The 22,630-nt window shown below is 47.5% G+C and overlaps 1 protein-coding gene across 1 annotated transcript; it reads left to right on the plus strand.

Annotated features, from left to right (window-relative positions):
* The first annotated feature begins 2,793 nt into the window (after positions 1-2,793).
* On the plus strand, positions 2,794-21,737 carry LOC142571308 (retinol dehydrogenase 12-like). The gene is made up of 7 exons (XM_075679566.1): positions 2,794-2,915; positions 8,332-8,511; positions 11,870-12,109; positions 13,077-13,169; positions 14,223-14,417; positions 18,049-18,158; positions 18,708-21,737. The coding sequence occupies exons 2-7, from the start codon at positions 8,334-8,336 to the stop codon at positions 18,912-18,914; spliced, it is 1,023 nt and encodes a 340-aa protein (XP_075535681.1). The 5' UTR covers positions 2,794-2,915; positions 8,332-8,333; the 3' UTR covers positions 18,915-21,737.
* Positions 21,738-22,630: the final 893 nt, after the last annotated feature.

A 22,630-nucleotide genomic window follows, 5' to 3' on the forward strand; every position in this document is an offset into this window, starting at 1 on the left:
CAGATACCTTCCCAAATGCGCATCATTTGGCCTGATGCGACAACGGAGGCGCTGACGCGGATGTGCCAAGATATTCTGGCCGCCCTGCGCTCAAGCAGTCGAAATGCTCGCCTCTACACCGAGATGACGGCTAGGCTCAATGCCACTGTTCCCTCCGGCGAAGGACCATACCCGTGCATGGCATTAATCGTGAACATGATAGCCCGTGTAACACGGTTGAGTTCAACCGTGGTTGAGCTGCGCTGTAACTAGGGTATATTAGATCACTATGTGTTGCTTATTTTCAGGGACCTGTTGTAGCTTTGCGTTTTAGGGGCATTCAATGCTACAAGGCGCTTTTTTTGCGTTACAGAAAGACATGCGCATGCTTGTAGTCATGTTGTCCAAGGTATAAAATATAATTGTAAAAGCGATGAGTTCACACATCAGCAGCACATTGCTACGCTATAGGAAGGAAAACTACAACATTTAGTGTTTGAAGAGCATCACTGAAAAACCAAAACCGAAACCAAACCTTCAGTTTTGTGTTTCTCCATCTGGTGGTAAACTGTGGAAATAAGTCCATGTGGCTTAAATATAGGTGTCGCGGGGTGCCATATTGAACCGCAGCCAGCATGACGCGGAATGATAGTTGCCTGTGATTAACCCACTCGGCCACTGCTTGCACGACTACGTTCCAAAAATCGCTTCGGGAACATTGTTACGCCATGCGTAGAGAATGGAGATAGCCATCAATGGAAAGCTGAAAATCCTGTCTACATACGATGTAGCGGCTATTACGATAGCAGACGTAGTTTTATCACAGCGACAGTTTATGTCTTGAAAATAGAATACAAAAATTTTGTCGTTTCCATAGGCTTTCACTGTTGAATCTTCAACCGCTCTTGGAAAAAAAAAAGCTTTCCACAGCATATTCGCTGGATTTGTCTCGTGTGACTTATTTTCTGGAACCTGTCACCTTCCTTTTTGAATGATCGACTGGTGATATTAATTATTCGCAAAAAACCCGCTCGCTTGGTTAAAAACGCGCTAGCTTCGCGACGCGGCCGCTTGGAGCGCTATTTGGTACATGTCCAGAAAAGCTGTATGTGACATGCCCAGCTTCGAGCCCGAACCTTGAATTGTAATTATATGACTCTGTAGGCAGCTAACATCATGATAATTTTGTCTATCTCTATAAATGACGCAGTCTTCTGCATAATTGCACTTTGCACTGAAGTCCTTGCAAAATATTATTTATGTAAACTAAGAATAACAATGGCCTCAAAACAGACCCTTGGGGCACGTACGCCAGGAGTTACGGTGACACCAGTTGATTTAACTCCGTTGATCAAGGCAAGCTGCGTTATCCAGTCAAAGAATTTCTGATCCAATCGACTATAGAAGGATGAATTATACGTTATGTAACAGCAAGGAATGAGGAAAAGTATCAAAGGGGTTTTCGGAAGCCCGAAAATACGCAGTCTGCCTGGTAAGCTAACTCGAAAGAGTTAAGCTAATCGCCCTTTTCGTGGAGCTCACTGCGTGGAAGCTTCCTAAAAGGTTCGCCGGCGCACAATGGGCGAGGCCCCTCCGCTCGCGGAACAGTCACGTCGGCCTTCGACGACCGCCCAATCGGCTGCTTTTACCCTGTTGACGTCACCTGTTGACATTACGCCGCGCGAAGGAGGCATCGCAAGAGAGCATGGCGTTGCTTTTCTTTTTTATTTTTTCATTTGTAGCGGTTCTCGCTGCGCGTAGCGCTGGCGCATTCGCCAGAGATGATGGCCTCGGCATCCTCTGCACGATGCGGCCGTTTGTTTGAAATGAGTAAAAAAATTGCAGGGGTTCTCTGGGGGACCCTTTTGGCCACATCAACGTTGTGAGTTCAGGGAACTTTTCAGCTCCTGCGTTGAGCTCACTCGAGACACAGCTATTGCACTTTGTCATCGGCAACACAGTGAGTCAAACAGCATGTAGTACTGATATCTATACAAAATGAGCCATGACCGAAGCTCCGACGATACATAATACAAGTAGTTGTCTGGAATGAAGTCGAAAGCTGAGGACGTTTCGGAACTCGCACGGGTCTCTTGATTAGAGCATTGGGAACAAAAATTCACGGCTGGTTTCGGAATGTCAGTAACGTTCGACCTGAGTCAGTTATCTTTCTTGCCCGCCGTGGTGGCGTAGTGGCCTTCGCGTTGCAGCTAAGGCCTACGGCGCGGGATCGAATCCCTGTCTTGAAGGCCGCATTTCGATTGGGACGAAATGCAAGAAACATCCATGTCCGATGCATCGAGTGCACATTAAATAACCCCAGGTGTTAAAAATCGAGTACGGCCTGCCTAATAGTTATATGGTTGTTTGGGCACGCAAGACCACAGAATTAGAAAGAAGAAAAAAAATGAAGTTCCCTTTCGTATATGCTACCTGACCAGAGGGACGTTCGTCCAACTCTTGAATCACAACGTACGATTTGCCTGGTGTCCAACGCGAGGGTCGTGACACTGCGCACGTAACGCGATAATGACTCGTGCTGCAGGCGTTCTTGCAAGCTTGTACGTCGAGCTGGCGTATCCTGCTGTCGTCATCGCGCGCTTATATATGACTTCGTGCGCCGAGATTTTTAGACGCCAACCTTTAATGTTTCCAGGAAGGGAAGCGGCGCAGGCACTTTCCTTGTGTACCCCTCTTTCTGTGACTTTATTGAAATTTTGTTACTTACGTATTTACACAAGTCAGAATGGCACATGGCTGAAGCGCGGCGCACCGCAGGAAGCGCGTGCCGCGGCCTCGTCCTCCTCTCCGCCGCCGAGCGCGGCTCTCCAAGGACGCCTGCTCTGTATTGACTCCGAATGAGTGTACGATAAACGGCTCTCCCGAACAGTTCCCGCTTGAGCGGCGTTATTGGCAGTCCGGCTTCGTTCACGGCGGTAAGTTATACTCTTCTCTTCGCACGTACGTACTTTCGCGTACAGATAGGACGCTATGCTCGGCGGTGGTTGTCGCATCTAGAATTTTTACAGTGATAGTCGCTCTAGGAAATAAACACACACGTGGGTGTGCCCGCCGCAGCTGCATTGTGTCTCGTAGCACGTACTATCAGAGAGAACGATAAAAAACGCCTCTCACGCTTCAAGTGTTGTCTGCACTTGGTTCCTGGCCGGTCCTTAAGGATCGACTACAGTCGCCACCAGTGTACGTGTTGGAATTAAGCTGCTGTTACAAATGCAGGGGAACTTGGAAACGAAACAGCGCGTTGGAGCCACCACCGCGAAATCGAGAACAAAACTCCCATTATCCATCTTGTTTCTGCATTCCTTCAGCAACTCTTGTTGTTCTTTAACTTCTGATAACTTGAGATCCTTTGTTTAGCAGATGGAGAACCGTAACGAGACTTTAGCAATGAGTCGGTCGTTGTGGAGCATCTGGTTCGAAATACCGATATAAGTTCCTTTTCGAATAAGAATAACAATTAGATGTGTACTATTCGTTTCGCCTTCTAAACTTGGAATAATCGCCCACCCCTAATAATAAACGAAAGCAACGGACCTGAATATACCTGTATGTCCTAATAATACTGCTCAAAGGGCAAGCAGAAGAAAACGTGCTAGAACAGGACGCGTTTGTCAGCCCAGCGAAGTCAATAACATTCCACCAGCCTGCAGACGGTGCTATTATAGCTATATATGTACACAACGGTAGACATAAGTTGATTTCTTTTTCACCGCGTTCACAGGTTCCCGCCGCTAGTGGCCATTGCCACCCCTGCGGCGCGGCGAGCGGGGAACGCCGATTTTTCACTGGTACGCTGCATGTCCGACTCGAAACAGCAGCACACGAGACGTTATGGTTCCTAGGCTTACATTCATGTGGTGTCGCTTTGCTTAGCGAAGGAAATTCATGGCTCCATGTTAAATTCATGGCTCCATTATTAAAAGGCCCGTCCATAAAAAATAGAATGGTTCAACTTTAGGATTGAGAACGAATTTCGGGGTAAATGATGGCAGGCTATATTGAAAAGTCACAGTGCTGCCCTCTTCTTCAGAGTAACTTCTTTGCCTTGATTTATCGTCGACGTTAAAGAGTTTGCCGTTCATGCGACCACAAAAGCTTTTCAACAAAATGTAGCAGTGCACCATAACACATACCTCATGACAACTTCAATGGTGTGCCCTTCTTCCCATTCGGGACACATGAATTTATTCCAGCCTAGATTAGGCTCTAAACGAATAATTTCGCTTTCGAGGTATTATTACATACAGTACCGCAGTCCACATATTTGCAACACCTCAAATGAGTTTAGCAATGGAGCTACAAAACATTCGTGCGACTATTTCGAAGGAAACACCTGCCTTATTCTGCAGAGTTCCAGCGTTTCTCTTCTTTGCCTTAGCATTGGCACCGAATATCCTGTCATTGATCTTGCGGAAACATGAACGCATGATTTTTCGGCCCTGATTTTTAATTTCTCCAGCAACTGGGCACGCAGCACTTATTAGGCATATCCTGGCATGAATGTTATCCACATTCCGGGGCAATGAAGGCTTGCCGGACACACAACCACAATCGCAGCACAAGCGCAGAGACTGCATGCACTGTTCACGTCCAGAAGAAAAGTGCGCTCGGAAGCATGTCGCAGCATGCCAGGACTTTTCTAACCCCGAAGCTGTCCACCTAGTGGCAGGGTTCCCGGAACTAATCGAATTGTTATCGCCGTCGTCGTCCATTCGGCCTTCCGCTTCTCATTTTCAACACCGTTGCGCCGCTCGTAGCTTCGTAGCACGCTGCACGGAACTTCTATGTGGGCCTCTTTTGCGTGACGTAGCTTAAGGGGAGAGGGTACAGCCAGAAGGCCTTAAGTCTTCTAGAGGGTGTTGGCTAGGGTGCCTCTATGTCCTCCTCGCCCGTCGCTCCATACAGAGTAGAGTCAACTGCGGCGCCTACTACGTTGTTGGCCACGCGAAACGCGGACGCCGTAGTAGACGCCTTTGGCAGACGTCATAGGGATGCTCTGACGGCGCTCGTGTGCCTTGAAAGCGATTCACGACGTGGAAAAAGTGCGCGCCCGCGTGGGCCTCATCTTCAAAGCAATCTGCGATATTTGCAGAGTGCACGTGCCAATAGCTGCATATGTGCTGTGCTTTCGACATTTCGCTTGCGTTTTAGCCACAAATGCACGGAGGTCAATTGGCTCGCGGCTGCTGCCGCGGTTCATAACTCCAGTGCTTTCACAGTTTCCGCTGTCACCGAGCGAGATGTGTTCATGTTTACCTGTGCGCGCGTGACACCATGCTGATTACTTTAGCTAAGCACATTGACAGGCTAGTTGATTTGAATCCATGATAGAATGTGTAAGCGCGACTGATCAAGGACTTAGAAAGAAGCAGCCACACAAAGACAGAGCTGTCTGTGTGTGCCCCTTTTTTTCAACGTCCTTGTTGAGTCACGTTTACACAGTCTATCATTGTAGTAAGCGAATCTTTACAAATTTATACGGCCGATAAAGCTACTATCCTTACTTCGTACAGTTATGTATTAATTTGCTATCGCAATCGGTGCTTCGCTTTTCGGGCGGAACAGCGAATTTTTTTCCACGCCAATACGCCAATAGTCGACGTATTTCCCATCAGTTCACTCGACTTCCCCACATAGCAGCAACATCTTCCTGCCAATTAAGACGTAACTGCGCCACAGCTGCCATAACGGCGGAACACGTGACGAAGAACATACGGTGTCATGTTAAGGCTATGTATCCTGCTTCCCCGTGTTCCCGTGCCTCTGAGTCCAGCTCTACCACCATAATACGTGTCCAAGCCATCGTTCGTCAGGAGCTATCCAATGCTGGCCTGGACTCTGTGTGCGCCGTTGCTCCGTCCCGCCCAAATGACCGTTTCCCAGATTTCTCAGCCCAAGGCCAGAGGCTACGTCCCCGTAATCCGGCCGAGTGAAGGGCTGCTTACGACCGCTCCATTTGCTTTAATTGCCATCCAGCTGGTCAGGTCGGACCCTATTGCAATAACGGGTGGCCTTCGCCCCATGCGCCCTATGCTTCTAACCGTCGACCGGAGAACGATCCTGTCCGCTTCTAGCCTTACTGCGCGTCGTTTAAGACCAACGCTGATGACGCTCCGACCATGTCGTACCGTCGTGCACCATCTCCGCGTGGTCACCAGTCCCGTTCGCCGTTGTCTCGTTGCCCATCATCTTGCGCCCCACAGTTCTGCCGCACTCCATCGCCAGTTTTACGCCTGCCTCCGCGAAAACTATGCCGCTCCCGGAGGCGAAGCTGCATTGATGACTCGCGCGCCATAACATCTGACCACATTGCCGACTAGGCCCAACTTAATTGACGTTAAGGTGAACGGGGCACTTGTCGCTGCCCTCGTTGACGCGGGGGCACGTATATCAGTACTGCATTCGCAGCTTTGCTGTCGACTTAAGAAGGTCCTCATGCCACCCACATTTCCACTCATCGGGGTCGCCGACGGGGAAGTGCTTCCCGTCCTTGGTATGTGCTCTCCACGAGTAAGTATTGCCGGTTGCTGTACGACTGCATTACTTGCTGTGCTCGAGCACTGTTCTTGTCAACCTATCCTAGGCATTGACTTTCTATCTGCCCACACCGCCATTATCGATTGTAGAACCGGATCGCTTCATCTTGACCTACCTCGCTACTATGACGCTCCGACCACCCGTTAACGGTGTTTGTGTTCCGTGGATTACATCCGTCTGGCACCTCAATATGTTACGTATGTGGACCTAATGTATCTTCCTTCTATTCCCGATGGCGATTACGTCCAGACTCCCATTGTTGATGTTCTATTGGCCAGAAATGTCGCCGTTCCCCCATACCACTCTCACCTTTTCTAATAAACGCGCCTCCCTTCCCATCTTAAACTTCAGAAGGCGCACGCTATTTCTCCCAAATGACATGACTCTGGCCAACGTCTCTTCTATCGATGAGTATGCCGTTTCTGCATTCGTTGCCGCCGATCCTTCGCTCCCAGCTGCATTCCCTACATCAAGCCGTACAGCCGGTCGTATACAATACTACCAAGATGATTGCTTCGCTAGTCATTCACCTTCACAGAGTGTAATGGCACTGAATTTTTTTCCTTTCATCTACACTTCGCTTCACATGACATGACAAGAACATTATTTGAGTCCTGAGGGACTGAGATCTTGGGGAGCCAAAACCGGAAGCTCCCAAAGGTCAAGTCGGTGGCACCGCCCACGATGGGACGGGGAGATCAAGTCCCGCCGCAATGTCGTGGGCCCTCTGGACAGCCTGCAGTTGAATGTGGAGATTGCTGCTCTTGAGCGATATCTGCCATTGTTCTTTCGTGATGGGTGGAGAGGCGTTAAGGGCTCGGCCCAGCCAGAGCATGTCGTCAAATGAGCATGAGTCATGACCTCATTTGGGGCACGACTGTAAGTGTTCAGGATCTATCTTATTAAGGGATCGAGGAGTGGGATACGAACGGTTTTGCAGGAGTCTGAATGTGGTAGCCTGAGGTTTGCTCACTTTGGGGTGAGGGGGCGGAAATGTCCTCGTGCCTAGTCGATAATGGGAAACAATTTCGTGGAAAGTACATAATGGATCTTTGTGGATGTTGACCTTGTTCCAAGCCTGGCTACCCGCGACAGCGCGGTGCGTGAAATCGCGCGCTCTCCGGTGGGCCTCCTGTTAGGATTACATCCAAACGGGTTAATTGAGCTATCTAGATGAGCTGGGAACCACGAGATTTGGTATCCTCCTTCGCTGCTCTCCCTAGTCCTTTGAAGTGCTTTAATCACAATACTGTGCTTGACAAGATTAGTTTTTCATAACCGCTAACCATCCCCGCCTTCGGGTGACCGAGGTGTACGAATTCTGCCAAGAAAAGCCGAGCTGCGTGCCTGACGAAGACAGCCCGTCATCGGCTTTAGGCTCCATTCGCAGGCTTGCCTCGTTCGCCCACTGTTGATGCACTTTCCTGTGACCGTGAAAATAATGAACTGGCAATGCCGGGAAAGTCTGCCGCTTCGCGTCAAGGTCCGAGTTACACGCACTTTTTATTAAGCGGACACTATAATATCTCGTTTGGCACCTTACGAAGCACAGCGGCTATGGCTTGAAATAATTAGTTTAGCGTTCTTTTGTTGATTGAAAAGCTAGCGCAAGAATGGTGTAAACGCATGTCAGGAGTCCATTCTAACTCGCGCGTGAGTGGCCGCTTCCTTCCCACCTGACTTCTTCATTCTGCAATAAACGTGACCAGCTACCGCAGTCCTGTTGCTCTTGCGATTTTTTCTCTAACGCGCTGCTTCTAGAAGAGAGATCAGCTCTTGCGGATGCCATTGCAGGAATGGACAACTCTCAGAGTGACGAGGAGTGCAGAGCCTTTGGGGCTCTTCTCTCAGAGTGGACGTTTCTCGCAAAAGTGCCTCTGCTGGCGACGAGTCATTTGTTCGAGCGGCACGCAATGTGCTCCTCTACAGCGTCCATGGAAGGCAAGACTGTTGTCGTAACTGGAGCCACATCGGGTGAGCAATCCTGGACACCCTATTCATTCTTTCTTTCTTTTGTTTGTTTGTTTGTTTTCTCGAATGACTGTTTGTTTTCCACGCATAACGTTAGCTCCGTAACCCAACTTAGTAGTACAGAGCCCAACTGTTACCAACAGTCAGGCTCACAGCTCCAGGTAGCTGTTTTCTCCGGGGTGGTTCGTGATTGACAAAAGTTGCGAGAGCATTTAGAGGCCGAAGACGAGAGGAATGCCCTTCGTGCAACATTGGAGCACTTAAAGTACCATCCTTTCCCGGAGACCTTGGGTCCGTGGCCTCGTGCGTCTGCTTTGTGCAAGGCCACAAAAGAGCTGGTGTGTTTCTTGAGATGCACCAGCCTGTATGACCGCCTGTGACTGACTCAGTGGTGCACGCTTGTGTGCGTAACAGTGGAGTAGTGACCTCCTTTCTTCCTTCTCCTCTTTTAATCCCCTTTCCCGCTTCCCCAATGCAGGGTAGCCCGCCGGGCTAAGCCTGGTTAGCCTCCCTGCCTTTCCTTTATGGTTTATCTCTCGAGGACGCATTTAAAACCAACCTCGAGCTTCCAAATATCTAGAATATAAGTATCTGGAGTCTTACGTAGTGGGACTTGCATCGACGCCGAAGGAATGGTCCTGCATTACGGAGGAAAATCACAACGTCGGTGTCAAGGTAATGAAAAAAAAACATTTAGGCGTCCTGAGGTCCTTGTGGACGACCGCATCATCAGCTTTCTCGTCATCAATCCTGATGAGTGCTCGTCGCAAGTTCTTCGATTCCAGTGCGCGCAAATCCAGTTTCGGACTAGCTGCCTCTGGGGCCTGTGCGAGCCATCGTCCAAGGACGCTGTGTAGTTGGTTCTCCAGCGCGTCGCGATGCCACGTCTACCGGAGCTGTTTGTTACGGCCAGTGCATCAGAGAGACACACGTTCCGCCACTGAGCTGAGCCAATGCGCACCATTCTGAAGTTACTGCAGATCCAGGTCGAAGCGCCCGAAATCGAATCTGCGACAACTTTTGAGTGACGAACAACTGCGATGATCCGTGTCTAGACTGTCAGTGCTGGCCTTGGAGACGGGGTCATCGTAATCTTGGCCAATGACGATCGCAAGGTTTCTTCAGGGCGAATTGTGTCGGGGGGTCCCGGCGCAGCAACGTGCGCGGGATGTACCACGGACTTGTCTTCTGTTCCACTTCGCTGTGCGCGTCGTCATTTCTGCCCGTCTCGTGCTGCGCTTCTAAACAGTGGCCAACTCTTCTGAAGAGAGGCGCTCGGGCGCAGCAATTGCAAGCATGCCTTGCGAGACTATATAGGCCTACAGCACCCTCTCACCATCGTTATCTCACGTTAAGCAGTTCTGTCTTGTGTGTATACCAATCAAGTCATGCCACAAGACTGGCGAGAAACGCGAAAAAGCTAACCGTCCGTTGCCTTAACTGCGGCAAACAGGGGCACACAGTTCGTAAGTGCAGAGCAGCAAGACAATGCTCAGCACGCGACGTTTCCTCGCTATGCGACATTTGGAAACTCCGAAGCCCTGTGACCCGGTCTGGAACTCAGTAACATCATCATCATCAGCCTGGTTACGCCCACTGCAGGGCAAAGGCCTCTCCCATACTTCTCCAACTACTCCGGTCATGTACTAATTGTGGCCATGTTGTCCCTGCAAACTTCTTAATCTCATCCGCCCACCTAACTTTCTGCCGCCCCCTGCTACGCTTCCCTTCCCTTGGAATGCAGTCCGTAACCCTTAATGATCATCGGTTATCTTCCCTCCTCCGCTGACATTAGCGCATGTATGACATTCAACTGCAGTGTGCGACCGACTCGAGGAAAACGACTGATAACCATAATATGCCCCTTTACAGAACGAACGCCTACCAGCGTTTGTTTTTGAAAGTAAATGGTCTGGCTTGAATATTGCTCTGCTTGTTACTGAGTGGCAGTAACAAGCGCAGCAATATTGAAGCCAGACTATTTTCTTTCAAAAGCAAACGCTGGTAGGCGTTCGTTCTGTAAAGGGGCAGTATTATGGTTATCAGTCGTTGTCCTCGAGTCGGTCGCACACTGCAGTTGAATGTCATCCATGCGCTAAAGTCAAACCCTTACCGCGTGGTGCATCATATATAGTACGCCTGGAACGAGTGCTTCAAATTTTACTTGACAGCAGGTCAGCAATAATCTTCATTCTTTATTGTTGAGTTAAAAAAGTAAACGTTCGATAACTTCCTTACTGCGTGCCATTTGTCTGACTAAATAACCAACCTAATCGCTGTTTAGCGACGCCTATTGGTGTAAAAATTATAGGCAAACATTGAATAGATTTCATGCTTAGATGCTATGACTGGGATTTCTTACCGATAAGAATATGCTGAAAAAAGCCGCATTACGGATGCTTTATTTTTTTCTTTTACTATGCTTTGGGGAGTGAGTCAAGTTTGCGAAATGGTTTTTAAACCCAGTGGGTGAACAATGACACCCTATCTTACCAGAGCAAGTTCTTGGCCTGGTTGGCACATGTTTGTGAGCACGAAAATACGGACGGCAGCAATCCGGCTGCTCGACCGCTCTGTAGGACGTAACTCACAGTTTGTTTTATTATTTACTTCTTATGTTACGTGCCAAAACCACTTTCTGATTATGAGGCACACCGTAGTGGAGGACTCCGGAAATTTTGACCACCTGGGGTTCTTTAACGTGCACCTAAATCTAACTACACGGGCGTTTTCGCATTTCGCCTCCATCGAAATGCGGCCGCCGTGGCCGGGATTCGATCCCGCGATCTCGTGTAACTCACAGTGGCCCATAGTGAAAACCCAAAGATGGAAAAATAACGCGTCAGTTACCGTAACCTTATACAAACTATTTGTTGTTTAAGTTAGGGAACAGTTATTCTGTAGAAAGTCTCGGCGATGAAAAATAACTGCCCTGCGAAATGCATGGAGGGGAGACTCCTAGGATCGCACTACTTGCGCAGTACTGCCTGCGCCGAGTACGAGAAAGTTTATATCAGCGCAACGCGCATTCACCCACTGAAGATGTTGCGCTCACGTAAACGCTGCCACATATCGTTCGTACACGTCACGTCTCGTTTTATTGGGAAAAGTCGCCGTAGTTTGCCTGGAATTTTTGTAGTGAAAGCCACGCAGTGACCGTGCAATATTGCGGAAGCCTGTGCGTTTCGTGCTATTGTCATTCTTCCGAGAACCGCTCAACTAAATATCTTTGTGGAAAGCAGAAAGGAGCAAGCACCTTATACTAATGCCACTGCCAGAAAGGCAACCCACTACACCCGAGATTAGCTCTGGCAGGTATTTGGAGCGGAAGCCCTCCCCGTTTCTTTTCTACTTTTCGCAGGCATCGGCTTGGAGACGGCCGTGGAGCTTGCGCGGCGCAAGGCACGCGTCATCCTTGCCTGCCGAGACGTGGAAAAGGCCAACGCTGTCGCCCAGCTGATCCACGATGAGACGAAGCAGGTTGCCGTGGTGAAAAGGCTCCTGCTGGACTCTTTCGAGTCAGTGCGGGAGTTCTGCGACCAAGTGAACAAAAGCGAAGACAGGCTGGACGTGCTCATCAACAACGCCGGCCTGATCAACTGTGAGCCGCTCTTGCGTTGTGATTGGCTGGCCCGGGTTAGGGCTTGACCCGTCTCAAGGAAAACAAAGCCACTGAGTGGCAAACTGGGAAAGCTAACTCTTAATTCATTTACGCACGCGCGCACCTACCGGTATGAATTCATTTGTTCCACCGGCACGTCTGGAACACTATACTCTTTATCGTTACGTGCCGTTAGTCATATATATATATATATAACAGTACACGGCTTAAGACGAGGCTTTATCTCGATCGGGGCCAACTGTGATTTTTCCATGTAAAGCGACGTTCCCAAAGTAAGTTTTGTCATTTTTGGTTTTGAAAGAGACGCACCAGGTGAAACAAACAATCACCATAAGAATCCACGTCCGTTGCTGGTTGAACGACGGAAGGAGCGTCAGCGAAGGAGGAACGACGCATGCGCAGAGCGCCAAAGAAAAGAGAGTAGCAGCAGACCAGCATGGGGGCCCCCCGAGGTTATTCGAGTAGAAATCACCATGGCAGACAGGCGTACGCTGACAACGTGGTCGTCAACGGAAGTGTCTGCTGTTATCCGGTATGAATGGGCACGTGGGTCTACGAACGCCTACGGATCGTTTATGGTGAAGAGGCCTTATTTCAGGCCTTGCATCGCAGGGCACCGAGTTTACCCAGAATGGTTTCTTCAAGCTGATTGCAAGCTACGACAAATGTCTTACTGTCGGAGACGTCTGTGTGGAAAAATAGTGCAAGGTGTATATTTCATGATGCCATGGTGTATTTCTCTTTTTTTTTTTGTAATAAAGCTCCCATGTGAAAATAATTGGCAAAACTTACTTTCGGAACGTCCCTCGTACATACATGTAAAACGCACAGATGCTCTTATGAGACAACCGCTGGACCAATTTGTATGTTCTCTTGGAGCGTATTTCTCGGAAAGTTAGAACCATTCACATTGTCTGCACCTATTTTCATCTTCTTTTTCGGCAAGGTTCGACAGAATTCACCTACACAAAAGATGGCTTCGAGACCTGCTTCCAAGCGAATCACTTATCTCCGGTGCTGCTGACTCTAATGTTATTGGGTGAGTTTTTGAAATATTTGTATTACAAAACAACTTGTACCATAAATAGCGTCCGTCAACATGGCGATAAAGGGAGAAGACAGAGCGCATCGCCAGCGGCCCGTCTATCACTCATGCGACAAAGCTAGGCCACACCATATTTTGGCAATGCAACTCTTCATCATTTCACCATGTCATTCGTGCATCAAACGACCATTACTCTGACTGCTCGCTCGCATACTGGTCTAGTTATTGCAACATGTGCTTTTGTTTTCTTTGCTTGTTTGTTTGTTTGTTTTGTATTTCTTTTACTATGCGTTTATCATTTTCAAAAATGAATTTCCTGTAGCTGCTTCCTTCGGCCCGATTCTTGGCCTATCCCCCTTAGTGGTTGCGAACAATGACAGAGGTCCATCAGCATCAAATGACCATGCAAAATGAGAGAATTTCACGGCCCCTGTGTCTCCAAAGCAGTGTTTCCATTTATTCGTGAACGCTTTGGTAGCCTGGCAACTCTAGTGCATTGGCAGCCACTGGTAGTCATAAGCCGTAACCCGCTATAGCGTCGTGTGCTCTGTACTGCGCGTAGTAGCTGCTGCCGTTTGCGCGCCTACTGCTACAGTGAAGTTGGCGCCAGTCTGGTTGGCTTGACGTGAAACAAAATCAGCGCTTCGCGGTGAAAATAGTGTGTTAGCTCAGCAATGCCTCAACATTCAGTCGGCTGCTTATACTCATATTACCCATACAATCACCCCTGGCTTGCGACAATCCCAATTCGACAAATGCGACCGAAAATAAAGATGATACCGTAGGAACCGCGTTTTGTACGCGCTGCAACGCAAAAAATTCGTAAAATTCAAATTATCATGAACTTTCACGGTGTCAGAAAGTGTTGTGCACGCCAGAATCACCTAATGTGCAACCGGAAGCTGCATCTGACACCAGGAGTCAGTTATGGACCGATTTACACGCTTATTCGTTTATAACGATGTGAATTATTTTACCGTGCACCGAGCCACACATGGAACAACAAGAGCATTCTGTCACTTGCCTGCTTCTTTTTTCTTCGCCCAGAGAAGCTGCGGAAGAGCGCGCCGAGCCGCATCGTGAACGTGTCCTCGGACGCGCACTGCATCGGCGACGTGTCGCAGCTGGAGGCGAAGGCGCGGGGAAAGTGCACGCTGCGGACTCCGTTCGCGGTGTATGCCAACAGCAAGCTGGCGCTGTGCCTCTACACCGTCGCGCTGGCCGACAAGATCAGGGACACCGGTACGAGCACGCCTCGTTCGTGCGCAGCCGAAATTGCAACCAGAATTTCGCATACGCGAGCGCTTCTTTTTTTTCGAAAGCGTGCTCTGTGCGTAGTTAGGGGCATTGCATACTGACGCGAAAAGAAAATAAAAAGAAAGATGTCGCACCGGCCGGGAATCGAGACTGAATCTGCTGCGTTGGGTGCAGTGTTCTTTCCCAACGCTAAAGACTTATGAACGAGGAGCGCCATTACAGCATAGGCTGAAGGAACATTCGTTCAGAATTTATTTATTTATTTACTTATTTATTTCACAATGACCCTAAGGGCCCTCTAGGGAGGGTATTACATAGAGTAAAGGTTACATCGGTTAGGCAAACAGGGCGTAAATGTAAACACAATGGAAAAACAGAACTGGGATAAAATTAATTACAGTGCATCAACGTATAAACACGAAAAATAAACAATAACGATAGTTATGAGCACAGCAAGTCTAAATGATTTGTACAAACTATGACAACGTCGTGGAGGCTTTGGTTATCGGCGCATTAAAAAAAAGACAGTTTACAAATAAGAGAGGGAAACGTGATATATTAGGTATGCATAGTACTGCGTAGAGCGTCTGTAAATTTCAAGGCATTTGTTTGCGTGACAACGTGCGATGGCAGATTGTTCCACTCTTTCGTGGTGCGAGGTATAAATGACTAACGAAATGCGAGGGACCCGCCGTGGTTGCTGAGCACAAGGTCGCGGGATCGAATCCCGGCCATGGCGGCCGCATTTCGATGGGGGCGAAATGCGAAAACACCCGTGTACTTAGATTTAGGTGCACGTTAAAGAACCCTAGGTGGTCGAAATTTCCAGAGTCCTCCACTGCAGCGTGCCTCATAATCAGAATGTGGTTTTGGCACGTAAAACTCCATAATTTTTTTAATGCGAGGGAATGACACATGATGCATTTGACTTTGCAAGAATGATCCCGACGCGGAAAAATGGCTGAGGGTTCACACATGAACTCGTTATGAAGAGATACGTGGTAGTAAAACTTATGGAATAGTGTTAAACGAGATATAATACGGCGAAGGAACAAGGCTTCAAGCTCGGCGCTATTTTTTAATGCTGTTACACTGGTTTCTCGTGAATAATCTGAAAAGACGAAGCGTACGGGCCTGCATATATGACTTCATATATGACTGCATATATAAATGCAGCCTGCATATGTGACTGACTGACTATCGGAATAGAAGATTAAGGTTAAACTGTTTCCGCTTCCGTTTCACGTCCAAGCCAAGGCACCGACCACATTCAGGTGGCGTTACCGATATTGCAACATTCCTTGCACTTGAGCATTCGGAGGCAGCAGGCAAATCGCCAAAAGTAGCCGCGTTGCATCTGTACCTCCGTTCGAGTGCAATGTAATTATGTTTCGTATAAAAAAATATAAAAAACTAACGCTGTGCATATGCTGCCGAAACTATGACGTCAAGGTAAGCTGATGCGGGACCTTGAAAATTGTGACAGTTACCACTTTTTTTATATGGACAAACGTTTTCAGCGCAAAGATGAGGACGAAAAGAAAACACATGGGAGCAGGACCAGCGCCGTTTTCATGCGTTTGCCTTGTGTCTTCTCTTGGTTTGCGCTAACAAGTTTCGGTTATGATGAACCAACTAGCCTGTCAGAAGATTCTTCTACCACATTTGTTTTTTTTTGCTTGCTTTCTGTTTCCCCGTCCACAGCCGCGTATACTCGAATGAGGCAGTAGTATACATAGCGTTATTTCTTTGTTTTTTCTTTATTTTTCGGCCTCGCATTTATGCAAGCGCTTTTGCTCAAGAGGGGTCCCTTTAAGTTCTTGCGTGTCCTGCGAATTCCCGTCTCCGTTCGTGTTGTCCCTCGGTGGACTAAAGCGGCCCTTCGACTGCGCAGCTTCCGCACAACGTCCAGCTGCCAGATCGCTCGCTGAATCTCCGACGCGCCGCGTGGCGCGTTAGTCGCGCGTGGCCCTTCGTTGATGGCGGCGCCGTTGCGCAGCGACGGTTGCCAACGCGCGCGTCTGCGTGGAAATATGTCGCGCAGCGCTTGTTAAATCTCATCACGACGTCACGGGTTCAAGTGGAACACATACAAGCATATTCAAAACACCCCCAAAGATTATAAGTCCCGCTCGCGCCCAGAAAATAAACGTATTTGCAACAAGCGACTAACCAAGCGATTAAAATGACTCAGAACGCACGAGCACCATTCAAATAATATGATCATAGAACGGCTAACACCACACAAAGTTGGAGAAGTACGAGATTACACAGAGATAACAAAGCATTGCCACAAACAATGCAATGATAAAAATGGCTACATGAATTAACTAAGGAAATGCACGATCAGCTACTAGCGCAATTTCTGGCGGTTATTTTCCATAACTATGGTGTCAGGAAGGCTATTCCACAAGCAAATGTATAGCGTGCAAACCCCGGTGAACGCTACAGAGCTGCCGTAGGGTGCGCGTGAATGCCAAAGTACCCCTCTAGCGCGTATGCGACGAGGTCACCTGTATCGTAGAAGGCGGTGGCCGAAGAGGTGGGCATATAGTTACAAGGGCTACGTGAGAACGATTACTTTGTAGCGGGAAAGGGAGGCCTCGTCAATTTGTGTTACGCTTCAGTAGCAGTCATAATTGGGAGGAATAAAAAGAATGGCCTTACACTTAATTTTGCTTCTTCATTTGGCCCTTACAGAAGCGCAGGCGGAGCAGCACAATGAGGCCAGCAAGGGCCGCGAAACAGCGGCATCAATGAGCGGATCGCGTAGCTGCGCACGTTCGTCGGCGCCACTCGCTCGTGTTCGAGGGTTGTGTTGACCAACACTCGCGTTCGATCTCTTCCACCGTTCACGCCTAGCGACACGATCCCCTCACCAGCACTCCTCTTGGCGTCCACTCAAACTCACTTACTCCCAGTTCGCACTCACGTTGACTCACTCCCGTGAGCGTTCGCCTAAACTCACCGGCACATGCCACCGTCGACTCGCACTTCTCGTCACTCTGTCTCGCGCCTTGGAAGCGGATCAGGCACGAGCCTCGCGAGCGAGTACGCCGACCTATGTGCGCTCGAAAGCATGCATCAGAATCGAGAAATGCGTTGAGCAGTTTCGCCACAAGTGGACCCGATAGGAGAGGCACGCCGCTCGGGGAGCACGAATGTCCGAGAAGCTAACCTTGGGATAACACGAGGTGAGTTTCGAAGGTCACGTCGTAATTGCCCAAATCATCTCACGAGCGCCCCCTGCGGTAAAAGGTGAAAGCGTGCAGTGACGTTGACGAACAGATATTTAAATGACGAATCCTGAGACATCGCAGACATTGAGCATATACGTGTTTTGAATAGTAAATTGTCGAGTCTCTCTTAGGCATATATAATGGTTTGAGCAAACATCAAGAGCAACGCACTTGTGGGTGTAAGATACGAAGGATTATTTTTCAATTACACAGCTCACTCATATCAATTGCAACAGAACCCTCGGTGGAGGAACGCTCTTGCGTTCTGCCCGCGTTGCGGCCGCCGCGACGCGTGATCAACACGCAGCCGAACGCGAAGGGTGACGCAACCCTGAAGACACTTGTAAGGATTTCTGACCGTTCGCTCTCCTTTGCAGGCGTCACTGTAAACTCCCTCCATCCAGGCCTGGTGCAGACTCCCATAGCGAGTCATGGATCACTTTTGCGCAAGCTGATTTTTCAAGTCGTCGCGCACACGAAAGGAAAGGTGATGCGGACATTTTTGCTCAGTTGGCCAGGCATACATTACCGTTGTGAGGATTTTTGGTTATGTCGGGTACGTTGCTGTTGGATATCTGCTCTTTCTTGTCTTGGGGAATGTATCGGAATTTTTAGAAGATCCCCTGTCGCAGATTCCGCGATGTCCACCCTATGGGTGAAATATTTGAAAAGGTGTATATTACTTGCCCGATCTGTTCACAATCACAACATGCACCAGCGTTAACTATGCATAAACTTGTCTAGACTACGGCTACATTGTGGAGGGCTCCACCTAAATTTTTGGGTGAGTCGAGTGCAAAGGATATGTGGGACCCGATGTTTCGCTGCAGTAACTGAGGCGAGTGTGTCTAAAAGCAAAGTAAAGCGCAATTAATTAACGGGTTTGCTTTCGTGATATCACTGCCCGTGTATAATAGAGGAAAGTACGAATCCCGCACTAAGAGGAATCCCCTGCCGCGTTTTCTTTTTTCTTTTTTTTTTGAGTAGATGGCGTAGCCTAAACGCGCTGCTTGAAAATCCGTGTGCACATGCCCAGACGGCCGCGGAAGGCGCACAGACGACCGTGCAGCTGGCGGTGGACCCGGCGCTCGAGAAGACCACGGGCGAGTACTTCGAGGAGTGCGCGCCCGCCGGCGAGCGCTACCGCAGCCCGCTGCTCGGGGACCGCGCGCTGGCCGAGCGCGTGTGGCGCACCTCCGTCCAGCTGGTCGGGCTCGGCCCGCTGGAGCTGGGCGGCCCGTGAGCGGACGCTGCGCCCACGAGCGGCCAGCGGGGCGCGCCGGACCCCTCTCTGCTGCGCGGGCAACGGCGCCGCATTCCGCCCCCGCGTGTGACCGTTGAATTGCTAAATGCGCTTTCACCCCACACGTTGGACTGCAGTTGATTATCCTGCCTTTAACTATCGTTTCCCATGATTTCGTTTCATTTGAGAGAGTTGCTTGAATTTTCACTATCCCTTGGATTGAAACAAATTGTATCTGATCCTACCAGAGAGTCCACCACACTAGATTTTATTTTCCTCAATGCACCGCTCTTTACAAGTGGCATTGAGTGAGAGATTACTGACAGTATTTCCGATCACAAAGCTCTTATTACTACTATTAATCTTTCAGTTTCAAGGCGCCACTATGAATATACCAGTTTTTACGATTATAATCATGCAGAAGAAACGTCAAGCTATAATACGTTAAGCCTGACACATTAAGCATTTCATTCGACAGATTCTCCATGTTATGCACTACCAGTGATATCCATACTATAGTATCCCATTTTTAAAACATTCTTCATACTTGCATAGAGCGCTATGTGCCCTTAAAGACAAAGAAGAAAAATGTTGACCTTCCTTGAATGACAAGGGAAATACTGCATTTGAAGCGTCGAATAGCTAGAGCATGAATGCCGAAACAAATGACCAGTTTCGCTTTATGAAGGAAGAACTCCGTCAAAAAATTGATGCAGCTAAGAACTTCTATTATAAGTTCCCTCTACATAATTTAATTAAAAATAACCCACGAAAATTTTGGAGTTCGATTTCGCCTATGAAAAATGCCACCCAGACATTTCTATTACATGGTTCCGAAATAAGTGATCCTGGAGCTATTGCTAAAGCATTCAATGAATATTTCAGTCTGTATTTACACATGACAGTGACGTAATTCCTCCCTGCCCCACGACAACTAACGTGTCCAGTGCAATTAACAATGTTACAATATCTAAGCAAGGAGTCCTGAACCTTATTTTAAATCTTGACACCAAAAAAGGCTGCAGTCCAGACAACGTCAACAATGTGTTATTTCATCGTTATGCGCTTTGGGCGTGTCAATACCTCACATTAACTTTTGAGAAATCAGTGTCTAGTTGTACAGTTCTTTGTTCATGGAAACGGGCTAGAGTCATTTATTGTTCAAATCTGGGCAGAAACAGTCTTTTCTAAATTATAGACCCATTTCTTTAACTTCTCATGCATCCAAACTCCTTGAACACATAATTTATAAGCCCATTATCACTTAAAAAATAAAATTATGGGGTTTCACGTGCCAAAACCACTCGATGATTATGAGGTACGCCGTAGTGGAGAACTCCAGAAATTTTGACCACCTGGGATTCTTTAATGTGCACCTAAATCTAAGTACACGAGTGTTTTCGCATTTCGCCCCCATCGAAATACCGCCGCTGTGGCCGGGATTCCATCCCGCGACCTCGTGCTCAGTAGCCCAACACCATAGCGACTGAGCAACCACGGCGGGTCATTATCACTTTTCTTGAGTCTAATAACATTTTGTGCAGCGTTCAGCAGGGATTTCGTGGTGGTTTTAGCACAGTGACTCAATTAACTGAATTTACACATGGCGTCAGTTTTTCTCTTGATTTAGGTCATCAAGTAGATGCGCTCTTCATTGATTTCCCCAAAGCATTTGATACTGTACCACACCCTAAACTATTGCATAAACTAAGCCTTATCCTTATTAACTCTCTTCTTGTTGAGTGGATCGGTAGTTATCTTTATGATCGTTCACAGTATGTTTCTTTTAATTCATTCGACTCTCCTGACGCATGAATATCTTCCGGAGTACCCCAAGATTTTATTTTAGGGCCATTGCTTTCTTTACTATATATTAACGACATTCCAAACTCTGTTTCAGCAAGAATTCGACTTTACGCTGACGCCTACGTTCTCTACAATGTCATTTGTACACCTAACGATCATAAAACTCTGAATCAATCTTTTATAAGTTTTTGTGAATGGTGCGAACTCTTGCAAATGAACATTAACTTAAAAAAACAGTCATCATGTCCTTTCACAAGCATGCTAATTGCTCATATTTCAATTACCCCTATACCTCCACTTTTCTTCCGCGCGCATATGAATATGAGTATTTAGGCCTCCTTTTCACTCCAAGGTTATCTTGGTCAGAACATATTCTAACAACTTGCAACAAATCACAAAAAAAAATTGGTTACCTAACCCAAACCCTATGTGCATGCTGCCCCGAAAGAAATTAAACTCATTACGTACAAAACACTTGTAAGACCTATTCTAGAATATTTTGTTACTATATGACACCCTTACAAAATTTCGGACATCCACAAAGTTGAATCTGTTCAGGAAAAGGCGGTTCGTTTCATATACCGCCGCTATGACAGAATGTTTTCACCGTCATCTCATCTGCATATACTCGGTTTAACCCCTCTTTCCCAGCGTCGTCACATTAATTATCTGAAACTTCGACACTCTCTGCTTCCCCTAACACATATCTGACCCGTGCAAAGCCCCTAATCACGAGAAGCAGCAATCACTTAAACTTATCGGACTTTTTTTTGCTCGCACCAACACTTTTAAATGCAGTTTTTTACTAGGACTATTCAACTCTGGAATGACCTGCCTGGTTCCATCCGCTGTTTACCACATAAAAAATTTGGGGATGCTATTGAGTGCTCCCTTTAGCCATGTTACTCACATATGCTTGTTTTGTATTGTGATTTGTATTTTCCACATATTGTATTCTCCCACTCCTGCATTAGCCCTTCTGGGCTGCAGTATCTGTAAATAAATAAATAAAATAAATAAATAAATAAATCCATTGAGTTTGTCTCGATACATTTCAATAAAGATACAGCAGCCAGTGGCGCGTGACACCTCAAGGGGGGGGGGGGGGCTCCTGCATTTGCAGTGTACAGTTTCACCTTACATAGTTCGCCCAAAGTTCAAAGCACAATGCAACGCAATTCGCTTTCTTCGTTTTCCTTTAGAACAGCCAGTGTCACGCAAAATAGAATCATCCACCGTCATTCTAATAACAAACACACTAAACAATAACTAATCGCTGCAAGAATGGAGTTTCAATGCGCTATACACAAATACTCTATAAGATTAAATATTTGCAGTATACAAAGAAGAAAAAAAGGACAGCAATTCTTACAGTTCAAATGTCCCATTCAAAAGTCAAACGTTCAAAAGCCCCGCCTTGATATATCCAGCAGTTTTTTTTCTTGACGAGCGTGGCATCAAATTTAAACGTGCTCGAAATTAATGTTTTATCTTTTACGCGCTTATAAAGAAAAGCCTGCAGTGTGCTTCGGTACATTCCTATTACTATATGTCATTATAATTTCTGCCTTCAATTATGACATCTGACACGCATAATTTACCTAATCCAGAGGTTACAAAGGCGCGCGCATGGCGTGTAATAAATTCCTAACTTCTCTATTTTCACGTTAATATTTTCCACAAACTACTACTGTACAAATCCTCTTACAAATTTTGAAGAGTATAATGTTTTTTACTGTGGAAACTCGCAAAATCAATTTTAACACGCTCTTTCCTTCTGTTCGCCGTCCTTTCTCGCGTGTAAATGAAAAAGAACTCTAATGCAATTTTCAATTCATCTTCATGTTCAAATATCTTCGGCAAACAATTGCTGGTGCTCGCCCATGGAAAAACATTTGCCATACGCTACA

This window comes from Dermacentor variabilis, chromosome 2, assembly GCF_050947875.1.
Source record: "Dermacentor variabilis isolate Ectoservices chromosome 2, ASM5094787v1, whole genome shotgun sequence".
NCBI classification, from domain to species: domain Eukaryota; kingdom Metazoa; phylum Arthropoda; class Arachnida; order Ixodida; family Ixodidae; genus Dermacentor; species Dermacentor variabilis.

Bases quoted from the DNA above. Each gene is read 5' to 3' on its own strand.
- LOC142571308 (XM_075679566.1), top strand. From the start codon at position 8,334: ATGGACAACTCTCAGAGTGACGAGGAGTGCAGAGCCTTTGGGGCTCTT. The intron at 13,170-14,222 runs GTGAGTTTTTGA...TTCTTCGCCCAG, and splicing joins GCTGACTCTAATGTTATTGG to AGAAGCTGCGGAAGAGCGCG. The intron at 18,159-18,707 runs GTGATGCGGACA...GCACATGCCCAG, and splicing joins TCGCGCACACGAAAGGAAAG to ACGGCCGCGGAAGGCGCACA.